Source organism: Puntigrus tetrazona, chromosome 19, assembly GCF_018831695.1.
Source record: "Puntigrus tetrazona isolate hp1 chromosome 19, ASM1883169v1, whole genome shotgun sequence".
Lineage (NCBI taxonomy): Eukaryota > Metazoa > Chordata > Actinopteri > Cypriniformes > Cyprinidae > Puntigrus > Puntigrus tetrazona.
Window position 1 is genome coordinate 15136702 of NC_056717.1, and position 13713 is coordinate 15150414.

General features: G+C 37.3%; 1 protein-coding gene across 1 annotated transcript in view; it reads left to right on the forward strand.

Annotated features, from left to right (window-relative positions):
- Nucleotides 1-13713, forward strand: part of LOC122323518 (ephrin type-A receptor 7) — a 114113-nt gene that overhangs the window by 58248 nt on the left and 42152 nt on the right. The window contains 2 exon segments of the mRNA XM_043217398.1: nt 8047-8202; nt 12294-12638. Coding sequence (XP_043073333.1) covers nt 8047-8202; nt 12294-12638 — 501 coding nt within the window.

Sequence of the window (13713 nt, forward strand, 5' to 3'; positions counted from 1 at the left end):
TTTGATCTTAATTACATGCATTTTAGATGAATCGTGCATTCAGGCATCACAAAGACTCATCAAGCACCATTGTGCCATTTAATGTCCATCTGTTTAATCCGAAGGTTAACATGGGGTGCACTTGTTTGAATGTGTAAGAATAGTAAGCAAAGTATCCTCAGACTTAGTGCTTACAAAATGTACACTCTCAGAACTTACTGTGTGCATTTGTCTGCAGTATTCCAGAATGGTGTAAGGCTACAGATGGTCCCGGTTAGTGTTGTGATGTTGAGGAAATTTCCTTACCGGTTAATGTGACAACACAGGTAATACCGGTATCATGGTGGTAGGGGTTCATTTGAGTTTTCCGTCTTTTTCCTTTGGGTTTAAGTAGCCTGTAAGTGGCACACGTGTTTTACATTCGCTTTTATATTTGCGCCAATTCATCAACAAGCATTTGTTTGCTTTTAAGTTTTTCCTAATTTTCTCGCTTTCCTTTTAAATAGCCTAGTTGAGAACCGTGCATATTTTACTTCCATTTTTACATTAGCATTTCTACATTAGCAATTTGACATCAGTTGCATGAATTCAATCCAAGCAACAACAAAATACAACTAGAACGTATAACTTTTATTAACAAAACTAATAAAAATAGACCATTTTATATAAAATGTAACAACTAAGTAGGTATCCAAGATTAAAAATCAGATGGGCTAATTATAAAATGCATATCATTTATTTATTAGCAAAACGAGTAAGAAAATAAGGAGCCACAGTCAGCATAAAAAAAATTGTTTTACAGTTTCTCACACTGAACTAAAAGATTTTTATTATTATATAAAGTCAAAATGACGGTGTGGAACGGTGGGCAAGTGACATAACCGCTGTTGTGGCTTAACACCATTATAACCGCCAACACCGTCTATCGCAGCAAGCCTAGTCCTGGAGAAGAGCCCTTTAAGTGATATATATATATCCACATTGAGTCCCTCTGTTGACAAGCATTTCACTTTTTTACATTACAGTATGCCCTGAACTGTAAATGCTTGTTCTGTTCTTTGTGTTTCTCTAATCTTAATGCCTCTGTTTGTCTGCTCTTCTCTCATCCTCTCCCACTCCCCGGGTCCTCGTAGCAGCTGCACCTCAAGCTCTAATTCTAATTTTCCCCATTTTTAGCAATGGCTTGACTTCCCTTTCAACTTCTCCTGACAGCATCCTGTATCTTAATTAAAACGAGACCCTCAAAAAAAAAGAACAACTAATGAAAGAAGAAGCTGTTAATTACACAACAAGGTCACAAGCCTTTTACCTTCACAGCTTAATTGTGGCCTTGATTGTGTTTCTGCCTCATTTTTTATGCAAACGCCAGACTGACAAACTCAGTTAATTGTTGCCCGGGCGCTTCTAGAGGGGTCATACATTTTTGTGTGTCTGCAGAGCTAGTGAGCATGTGCATCCGTGCAAGTGTGATAACAAATTTAACTTTGTTTGACATTATGTGTGTTCTTTATGAGCGTGTATGCATGCTGATGCTTCACTTTTTTTCTCTAGGATCCTGTCAAGGTCCTTCAGAGTGACTGTTAATTATCCTTCATGGCCTTCCTGCCCTGTACATCCATTTATCTGCAGCTGAGCCCCTTATTTCTCAACAAGGGTCACTGTGACCTTTAAATCCCTTACAGACCTGCAGTATTAGTGTCCATCTAGCCTTGCCATCGATCCTGTCATGTATAGATCCATGCCTTCCCAACCATTTTACTTCCTTTCGATTTCCAAAGGTGGACCACCCTGTCATTTCCATGGCCAATTGTATTAACGACTCTAAGGTCAGAGGCCAGTTTTGGGTTAGGGTCACTGGAACTTTTCATAACCTTTTTTGTGTATCTTGGCATAGTCAATCCACCCCCCACCTCCCCTCCACCGATTCCTGCCTTAAGGTTACTGAATTTTTTATAAACTTTTTTTTATTCCATGTTTCTTGACCTAGTGGTGAAGGTCCATTCTTTGGAAGGAAAATGTCCTACAGAGTTTAGCTCCAACCTGCCCCAAAACACTTGCTTGGAGGTTTCTTGAAATCCTAAAGACCCTGATAGTTTTGGGTAGAGGTCAATGCATTTTGGCTCGACCCATAAGTTTTTGTTTTTTTTTTACCTCTTTTTCTTTTCTCCACCAATTGTCCCTTGCATTCCCCACTCTTTGATTATTCAGCATAGCATAACTGCGGTGTGTTACTTGGACGAAATATCTGTTATTGTTGACCTCTAGGTCATTGATCATGGAAATGTGACCAGCCTCCAGATATCTCTTTGTCTTCAAGAAATGGAAATCAATCAATAAACTCACCCCTCATCTTTTGTATTAGAATTAAATAGTCAGGTTTGCTGATGACTAACCTGTTCAGAAGGATATTTTCACACATTCACAGCAATTTGTTTGCATGGCTTGCTGAGTCTTCTACAAGTGCAAAACTATGAGGAACTTATTTTCAACTTTGCTTTATTACTTAATGTTCAAGCTGAGTCTCACGTCCTGAAAGTGAAAGGTGAAAATGAAAAAAGAGGGATCCATTACCTGAGCTAACAATAAGCAGTGGTGTTTGTTTGTGGCTGCAAATGTGCCCAACCTGTCGTGCTTAGATATTTCTGAGAGATGTTGCAAATTTGCCTCCATCTCATTCGCTACTCCGTTCTCATTCTCCAAACCCAGCATCCTCATCAGTCGGACACCCTTCAGTGATTCAGAAACGAGGTTTTTTTTTTTTTTTTTTCTTTTCCTTTTCCATCTCTCTCAATTTCTTGAGTGCCGCACCTGAAATTGCTTTGACATTCAGATGCAAACATAACCATTGACACCCGCCTGATGGGTTTGGAATGCAAATGGACAGGGCTCTCTCTCCTTTCCTCGCTGCTTTCCGATCTCATCCCTCTCTCCCAGCCTAATGAGGGAAAGCTGATAGCTTGCTTTCTCAGATCAGGCAGACGTGGATATGGGCATGTTGAGATTGGGGTTTGAGGGGACAGGGGTAATGTCACGAAAGCCTACAGGAAATCAATTTCGCAAGTGCCGTCTCCCCACTGTGAAACGCTACCCCGCTGTCTGCAAGGAGCAAAAGTGATACAGAAAAGAGGGTTCTCTCGCATTCTCAATGAAACACGTGAGCACATTAGTATACTTATTTAATATTGCACTGGCACAGTAGATCTTCCCACTTTCTCTTTTCCTGTCCTTTCTTCCATCCCTTCCTTCCAATCTTTCTCTTTTTTTATAATCTTTTACGTCTTTCCCTTCCTGTCAACCATCCTGCTTTACTTCTCCAATTTTCCTCTCACCTTCTTTGTTTCCTTTCTTTTGCATTTCCTTCCTTTCTTTGGTCCATGGTTCTTCCTTTTACTTTTCTGCACTGTCCTCTTCACATCACTGTGCAAAAACTCTTATAATTTATGTAGTTCTACTGTACCTCTGTTACTAGGTTCCCCAGGCTCTTCTGTGAGAAATTACACTTGTGCATGTGCGAGTTGAAGTGCACTATGTGAACTCAATGACCTGAATGCTCAAGTTCACATGACAGGAGCATCGCACACACATGTAGCGATGCCTGACTCCTCTCGGATCTGCTCAGCACTGTGCCTCTCCATCTATGGCTTGGGCTCAGCTCTGGACATTTACAAATCTCCTCCGGACTTGGCTAAATGGAAACCATCCATCAGAGGTGACAGGAAGCAAACAAAGCCCCAGCATTAGCTGCTTGGACGCTTTTGATGATGTCATAAGCCTCTATAGGTGGCTGACCTAATGTGGTTCATTGGGAAAGGAAGGGAGAACACAGAGTGCAAGATGAGTAGATAAAGTGAGTGTGCACACCAACAAGGGTTGACAGAACTCTTTTATACAAGAAGTGTGTGAAAGTCTGAGACAGTGAGCGAAGGGGGTGGTCATTGACTGACTGTGTTTTAATAAGAGAACTGCTTTGATGAGGATTGATCAGTGGGTGGTGTGGGAGTTGAAGGCTGGGATGCAAGTCCCTTGAGGAAGAACTCGGATCATTCTTGCCTTGATTAGGATTAAGGCCGAGCAGTGTAATGTCCTCTAATTCTGACTCTTGTCCATGGCTTTTCTATTGTTCTGTTGGTAGAGATAAGCAGCATTGAATTTAAGAGTGTGAGAGGGGGGATTTGGGGGAAAATGGAGAAAATGGGAGAAAGCGAGAGGCTGAGAAAGAGGATAAGAGTTGAATACAATGAAAATAAAAGAAAAGTGAAGAAAAATGGTGAGGTGTGTTAAGAGGATCTGAGATATCGGAATGAATGTGATGGACACGCAGAGAAAGAATCCGTCCAGTCTTGACACTCTAAGGGTGCCTCCTTTGTCTCTCTCTGAATGCCACTAAAAGACCAGTTTACAGTGCGAGTCATTTATGGCTGCATACATTTTAAGGAAAATGTAAATGGTTATTACTCTCAACTTCCATGGTGTCATATAATTTGTATTTCTGAGTATCTTTGCGAATGTTGGTAGGGTATTTTGGATGTTTGCCACAGTAGTTACTGGCTCAGTAAGTAGAGAGCCCAGACCTAAATCTCTATAAATTTCTATTCCCGAACAGATTTGATTTGCTGCTGATAGCAGACCACTGAAGGTGATTGTTTATGACATTTGAGATTTGGAAAAAAATAGCTTTTGCAGTCTGATTAATGTAGAGGCCATATCAATGTCACTATAATCACTGTTGCAAAATGCACAGGTTTTGATGGAAAAAACGAATGTCGGTTACCTGTGCAACTTGAACAGGTTATTATAGCCCTTTTAAACCCAGTGGTCTAAATTGTCACAGGAGCGTGAAGAGTGTGTGATAGGCAGGACCTTTAAAATAGACCTTTCACTCCTTCATTTATGTGGATTTATTCCATTCGCAAGGGAATCTTTCATAAATTGGAATTAGCAGCATTGAGGCAGTGATCTGAATATGATGACATGAATTATTGATTCTCTGACAGCTGCTTGCAAATCTAGCCTGACATTTGGAAATAAGACAGCATGGAATTATAGCCCGAAAATAATGAAGGCCATTTGTGTCGAGACGAGAGAAGGAGAGAAAAGCAAACGTCTTTTTGGACTTATTAATATTCATTAATACCTCCTGTCAGAGTGCCATTGAAACAATTCATTGCTCACGTTTACTGTGTTACGTTCTTTATGATTTATTGATGTGTGTTCGAGAGAGCCGGGTGGTTATGAAGAGACCGCTCAGTGAAATCTGATTGCTTATACAAAACCAGATCATTGTCAGTGAGAGTCTGTGATTTCAGATTTTATTTCCAGTATTATTTTTTTTCCTCATCTTGCAATTCTTCTTTCCTTAAATTATCTAACCAAAAAAGTAAATGCACTTCCTAAATAGCCTTTTTGTATTAAACTCCCTCTGCATGTATATTTAAATCTTTCTTATGGAAATTCAGAATGGTCGCATTACCTGTGTTTTCTCTTGAATTGCTTTTTTTCTATTATTCACATTTGTAAGTCACTTTGGATAAAAGTGCTTGTTAAATGAACACATTTAAATGATTTGTTTATTCTTAATTAGGCTATAAATGATGCATGATTTTAGATGATAAAATGAGGCATAAAATTAGGCAGAGAATGTCCTAAAAAGTTAACTTGTATATGCTATACCCCCTACATCCCAAAGTGTGATTCTGTGAGCTTGATCCACATTCCCTGTAGATATTTGGCATTTACATTTATGCTGGATTCTCTGCAACCTGGACCCCTGGCGTGACTTTTTGCTCGATCTGCATTATAGTTCCTTGTGGCACTATAGAGCCAATCATCTCACTGGTTTCTGTGAAGCAACCCCTGCTGATGCCACATTAGATAAATTGATCCATATGTAGCCAGCTGGTCTGTTGTGGAATTAGAAAAAAAACAGGATCCCTGGGAATTTGTGTGTAATGTCAGCAGATATGGGTTGTAATCTAATTCCCTTCAGTGCATTTGGCTTTAGCTGCCCTCAGTTGGCTGTCTGTTTTTGCCACAGTTCTCCTGGCAGTGGTAAAGTCAAAGTGTATTGTGGTTTAAACTCAGGTTGTAAAGACACCAGCAAACACTGACCGTGATGTGAAAACACAGGTACACAAAGTTTGTAGTCATTTTGCTGTTTGATTGGTGAAATCCGATTTCACATTTCATCCATTATAACACTGAGATGTGCTTGTGTTTTGTTTTGTATCCGCCTATGTGTTCTGAATGCATAGATTTGAATGTCATATCACTTATTGTGGTGTTTTTCCCAATGTCTATCTGATTTGACTGACCTCGCTGGAAAAGTACACGGTACGTCTGTGCTCACTACTTGCAGGGCGTGTAGGGCTGAATCCAGTCAGAAAAAGTGAATTTATAAAAGGAAACTGTATGACATGGAATGTCATGCAATTTGGCAAATTTTGAATGGATACAACATAAGTATGTCTGCACGGGCAAATAAAAACGTGATATAGACTAGTGTCCGTGATAGGGGTGTAATGATTTGTGTATTATGTATCGTACAATTCATAATTATTTTCAAAATCATCAAAGTGATCATCCTTATTCTCTTGTTAGAGGGGATGTGTGTGTCATTATTTAGTCATTTGGAATTCACTTGTAAAAGGGAGCGATGTAATTTCCTCATTATATTCAGCCGGGATTTTCCCATGACAGGAACGTAGCACAAATACATTGCATAAAATTACATTTTTATTTTTATATATATATATATATATATATATATATATATATATATATATATATATATATATATATATATATATATATATATATATATATATAAAGCTTTATACCTATTACTTTTTATATATAAGCATTACATATATGCATATTTTAAAACCATATTGAAATGTAGAATGTATTTTATTTGCAAAAGTTATGCTAACAACAGTAAAAAGACATTTATGACATTAAAATAGCAACATCTGCTGATGCACATCGTGCTGTGTTCGTTGTCATGGGAACATCCCAGCGGATTGATAATGAGGAAATTACATCGCTGCCTTTGACAAGGGCATTCCAAACAATTAAATAATGACACACACATGCCCTGCTCTCTCAGTTATATTATATTATATATATGTATTATATTGTATATTTGGTAAAAATTACCAAAGTTTGATAAAAATATATAAACCATTTCATAGGGACATAAAATGTTTTTCATAAATTACGCTTTAAGTTAATTTACAAAAAATGTTTTAATAAATTACCATTTGTAAGTTTCATTCTTTTTGATCAATACAATTTTATTCATGCATTTCAGTCTAGAAAAAGGAAGAAAGAAAAAAATTATTTGGGAAAAATAAACCAGATTTCAGAGGCCCTTTACTTGGGTCCTTTTTTGTGTGTACATCTGTGTATCTATGTGCATATTCATTATACCTGTATGTTTTCCAGAGAATTGTTTTTATGACCCTATCAGTGCATCGAGGCAATGATGAAGGGATTTGATCCTCTTTTGTAAATTGTTTTGGATAAAAATGCATTCATGTGAACAAATGATTGTACATAATGATCATAAAATTAGGGCATGGACAAATGGATGGTTTGTTCTTTTGCCTTTTGCTTTTCTAGCTTGTTCCAACTTATTGTAGAATAGGTGTTGTCATTCTCAGTAAGACAACTGAGTCTAGCATTAAGATGTGGGACCCCATATTGAACATTGCTATTCATTGCTTTTGTCCCTTCTTACAGTCACTCACACTCATAGCAGTTACTTCCATCACTAGAGCTTCCATCACTTACTGCTTGTACAAGCAACAAATAGCCCCTTAATCATTTGTAATATGAACCTCGTTAGTTTCAAAGGATTTTGTTCCTGGAGGCACAGTGGCATGTGAGGGTTTTTTTTTCTCTTCAAGTAGCATATTATACTCCCAAGTGGATCTTTTATGTCTTCTAATAAGGTCTAAAACCATGTACTTTTCAGGGTTGTATTTAATTCTGCTGCTGGAAGCTAAAGGTTTTGTTGTCTCAGAGTCTGTAATGGATTTTTTTTCTGTGTGTTCTGTCTTTTGCCAGCCTGTCCCCCGGGCACCTACAAGATGTCGTCACGGCAACAAGAGTGTTTCCCGTGTCCGACTAACAGCAAGGCTGAAGAAGAGGGCTCTGTGCTGTGTGTGTGCGAGGATGACCACTTCAGAACTCCACTGGACCCTCCGTCTGCTCCGTGCACCCGTAAGACAGTCTTCTGTGTGGGTTGAAGGTTTATGTGTGCATTTGCATGTTTTCTTATTTGTGCACAGGTATTTATTTGTGTTCTCATGTTTGTACAGTCCAATTCTGTTGATTCATGGTTTAATTTTGTTGACATTGGGGTTTAGCGCTGCCAACAGGAATGTAGTGTTTGTTGGTCGCAGTTAGGTGATGTATGGTAACATTTTAGTTAGATCAATTCTCATTGTTAACTAGCTGCTTATTATCATGTGTATTACTAGAATGTTGGCTATTACAGTATTCTGCATGACCATATTTTAAATCCTTTTAAATTAACAACAACCTTACTGACTGTTAGTAAGCATTACCATAAATATTTGTGCAATTAACCATAGTAATTACAATGCTATAGTTATTTATGTATTAGTTTTTCAAACAATTAAAGAAATAATGTTTTTTTTTCACAGTTGAAATAGTTTCTATTCTATATTAATATGAATTTTAAAAAAATGGTTGACTCGAAAAGTCCTAGCCTGAAAGTAATGAGCTAAAAATAATAATTATTAACATGTTGTTATCAGATTGTATGTTTCTAATGTGATCCCTGCTGAAAACTAGACTGGTTGACTGCTTTTACCTGGTCAACCAGCCTGGTCTTAGCTGGTTTAAGCTGATCAGCAGGCTGGTTTTAGCTGGTTTAAGAGGAGTTTGGGGCACATTCCCAGCTTGGCAGGCAGGTCTTAACTGGCCAGGCTGGGCGGCCAGCTGGAATGACCAGCAGCATTAGCTCAACCAGTGGTGTGAGTTTAGGGCAGGACTGTTTGTTTATCAATGGCAGATGTGAAAGTCAAAACCATTTCCAAAACAATTGTTATTTTTTGCTGTTCTGTTTAATGGCTCTAGTGACATAGAAATCACACACTTAACCTTTCAATTCTTGTGTGACCGGCCCTTTATTCTTGGCGGAATGAGTCTCTGAGTTCTTATGACTTTTATATACACCATTAATTACTGTATTGATTAGGCTGCTGTTATATGAGAGAGAGAAAGACTGTGTGATCGTGTTAATTATAGTATTGACTCTACAGTCACTCTTATGAGCAGATGCCACCAGTTTATTATTGCGAGAGAGAGAGCGAGAGTAAGAGAGAGGAACGTCTATAATGGCTTTAAATGACAAGAGACAAAGAATTGAAAGGAGGAGACATGATATGGAAGAGCCATTTACTCTTCTATGTGTATTTTGCATGCTCCTCTGTTGATAATTTGCCTGTGTATGTGTGTGTGTGTACCCTAGTGTATGTGCTACATAAGTGGAAAAAGTGTGTGTGTGTGTGTGTGTGTGTGTGTGTGTGTGTGTGTGTGTGTGTGTGTGTGTGTGTGTGTGTGTGTGTGTGTGTGCATGTCCTGTCTTGTGGCGGATGTATCCTGACTGCAGCTGTCCCCACCGCTCATGGCCACACGTGGACCCCGTTGCATAAGCCTTCAGAGCCTTTAATAAATCAACGCTTCTTGCACACATCTAAATTATTCCATACACACACATTCACTCGTGCTTGAGCGTTCGTGTTACAATTTCATTATCATCTGCTGCATTTATGAGACAAGAGACAATTTTTTTTTCAGAAGCCTAGATCTCAAAATTAAAACTCAACAAAGAATCAGGTCCTCAGGAATTCTGAGTAGTTATGACCCGCTTTTGGTTATAATCTTTTATACCTATACTTGGTTCCCACTGTTATTTCAGATTAATTTAAATTCCTTTGGTGCCATTTATCGGAAGTGACATTTAGTTAAAGAAAAATGTCATAAGCAAACTTGTAATGTGAATTAATATAATATTATATATCAATATATAATACAATATCATATAATGCAATATAATATAATGTAAGAACATTTTTATGGATTATTTAATAATACAGTAATTGCATTTATTATTATTATTATTATTATTATTATTATTATTATTATTATTATTATAGAATTTTGTTTTTATTTCATTGTTGTTTTATTTTATCTTGTTGTATTAATATTTATTATTAATTTCAGTAAGTTATGTAGTAAGTAGTGTTCATGGAAATGTATCCAGATAAGTTGTTGTTTTTAAATGGAAGTACAAATGTATTGAGAGTAAAATATAGTTAAGACTAATGTAATGTATTAATAATAATAATTTATGTAATAATAACAACCATAATTATATTATATTATTATTTTATATCTAATTATATTATGTCTCTCATTTCAGTAGTTTTGTTTTTAAATATATATTAGCCATTTTACTCCTAGATAATGGGTCAGATAAGGTGGTTGTTTTTTTTGTAGATTATCGTTTGATGGAGGATGATTGTAAATAAAGATGTTTTCAGTACACTATTTATTTATTTATTTTTGAGATGACCAGTTTGTAGAAAGACCATCTTTTCAAAAACTGAAAAGCAAATTCCTTGCAGCATGTTGAGTCCGTCGTCGGCGTGTGTGTGTGTGTGTGTGTGTGTGTGTGTGTGTGTTTGAGGGCAACGGGAGGCACCTGTAGTGCTCTTGGCCTGAGCTGATGATGGGCAGCTTAAAGCCCTGGTGACATTTAAATGGCTTCCTGCTGCTGACAGATTCTTGTCTGACAAACGGCATTAGAGACGCAGGGCTCCAGCCTCGACCTACTCCTCCTCGAGTCAACAGAACAGTCCCGCACTACAGGACAGCAGCAATTAACGCATCTGATATCTCTCCTCCTCCCCACCCCTCTTTTATCACTCTCTCTCGCTATTAGATAAGAGGCTCTCATTCATTCTGCCCACATGATTCACCTAAATCAGTTGCAGCTTCTGGGGGAAGTAGTTGTGAATGCAAGCCGTTCAGTTCTACGCAGCCGCTTTGAGATCCTTGACCTTACCATGAAATCAAATGCTTTTTATAGGCTATTGCAAAACCCAATTTAAAATCTGAAAAACACAGGTATTGCTACTGCTGTGTTCATTGAATTTCGAAGGTACTGTGTAAATTGTGTGTGCTTTTCTTTGTATTTAAATTGAAGTGAAGCAAACAGTCCTACGTTGTGATAGTGGCCAGAATACTCTTATTTGTGTAATTATTTTGCTAGTTTTAAGATATGATTGAACTCAGATATTTACATTCTTTTGACCTTATTTTAACACTAATAATGGAAAAAACATGCATTATTGTTAGTAGTAGTAGTGGTAGTATATTAAAGGGATAGTTCATCCAAAAATGGAAAATCTGTCATTCATTACTCGCCTTCATTTCGTTCCATAAGACCTTGTTCATCTGCTGAACACAAATCAAGATGTTTTTTATAAAATCCGATATCTGACCCTGCATAGACGGCAGTGCAGCTAACACTTTCCAGGCCAAGAAAGGTAGTAATGACATTGTTAAAATAGCCAATGTGACGACAGTGTTTCAACCTTAATTCCACGAGAGACTGCTTTTATGTGCAAAAATAATTTCTACTTAAAATAATTTTACTTCTCTGCTGTGTTGTGTAATTTGTGTTATGAAGTTGAACAAAGGTCTTGGAACAACATGAGGTTGATTGATTAATGACAGAATTTGGATTTTTGGGTGAACTATACATTTAACTGCAACAACAACTTCAAAGCCCCCCTTTTTTAAATGGCACTGCTTGATTACAAAATGAAAACACTGTGCTTTTTAATTTTAATTCTGCTGCAACAGATTCAGTCAAATTACAGGTTGGCACATTTGCACGAAGCAGCTTTTCCTCTCCTGTATTTGTGTGAATGGTGTTTTTGCTGGTGCATGAGAGCTGTGTTTGTCTTTGGCAGTGCCCTCAATACTTCATGATCTCTCTTTGACTGTCTTCCATGGCCTGTGTTCATTTCCTCTCAAGTGATTTTAAGCCTCAAGCTCTGTTAAGCTTTACCCAGTTGTAGCTAATTGGGTTAAATTATTAAAAAGAATTACAGTTCATTGAGGGTAATTATCATCATGTTAATTAGAGAATGTTCAGATGACATTTATTTAATGCTTCAGATTTTTTTTTTTTTTTTTTTTTGTGGCAGTGGTACTGAAGTACTTTTTGTCTCAATAAAGCATTACAGACTGTCTTTATATATTGTTGCACACAGGTCCCCCTTCTCCACCTCGAGATCTGGTCTACACCCTCAAACAGTCCACGCTCATTCTAGAGTGGGCGCTCCAAATGATTCGGGCGGCCGAGGATCTCACCTACAGCATAGGCTGCCGGCGATGCGTCGGCCCCCGCGGGCCCCCGCAGGTGCAGTGTGAACCCTGCGGAGCCAGCGTGGGCTTCGTACCACAGCAGAGCGGCCTGACAGAGCGCACAGTCACCGTAGTCAACCTGCTGCCCAATTCCAACTACTCCTTCAGCGTGGAGGCCCGGGCGGCGTCTCGGAGTTACTCCCCCAACAAGAGGTTCTACACGCAGGTCAACATCTCCACCAGCCTTCCAGGTACAGTCTTCATAATATATTTCAACTACTGTTCACCTAGAGTTAAGAGTGTAGCGGTTTTGACATCACAGTTCAGGGTAAACATAACAAATAGCTCTTTCTGTGAATCTATTAAATTGTAATTAAAAAGGTTAAAAGAGAGCCCAAAAGTGCTGTCAAATGGTTAATTGTATGTGTATTATATATATATATATATATATATATATATATATATATATATATATATATATATATATACTGTGTATATATATATATATATATATATATATATATATATATATATATATATATATATCATACACAATAAGCACAAATATTTATTTAAACAAAAAACTTTGGATGCAATTAAATTAATTAATCGTTTGACAGCACTAATTTTTAGCTATAATAATCACCACTAAACTTTAAAAATAAATGTATTCAAATAAATTCCTAAATTATAAAATTTCTATTTGTCGTTGAAATATATTCGTTTACACAGTGGCCTGTTTAATACGTAACTTGTTTTATAGCAGATTTATTTACAGATGCCATAAATGATTAAGACATCAGTAACAAGGAAAAGTAAAACATAATGAGTTAATAGTCCATAATTTCACAAACTGCTGTTCTCTAGACTTAATTTCTCTGGCAAACAAATGAGATGTGGACAGTTGATATGAATAAAAAGCTATGTGACATTTTATTTTGATGTCATTCCTTCATGTTAATTTCACACAATGTATTTATACACCAGTCACTTCAAAGACCGTCAAAATGGCTTTTATTGTTTGGATTTCCTGCAAAAAATGGGCATAATTTGAAAGATGAGATTTAGTTTTCTTATCAAATTTAGCAATATATAAAACTGGAAGTTCGGATACAGATGCTTTCTAAACCAAAACACCCATTACACCCTTAGCTCTCTTTTTAAGAGGGTAAAACCTGTTTAACAAGAAACAGTTCCGTAAAACAAATGATAGTACTGCTTTTTTCTCGTCATCTGATGCCACATATCCCAGTTTTTGCCTTAGTCGGTGTAATGTGGACAGTGAATGCTGGTTTGCATGTTTTTTGTCTTTGAGTGATTGTCTCT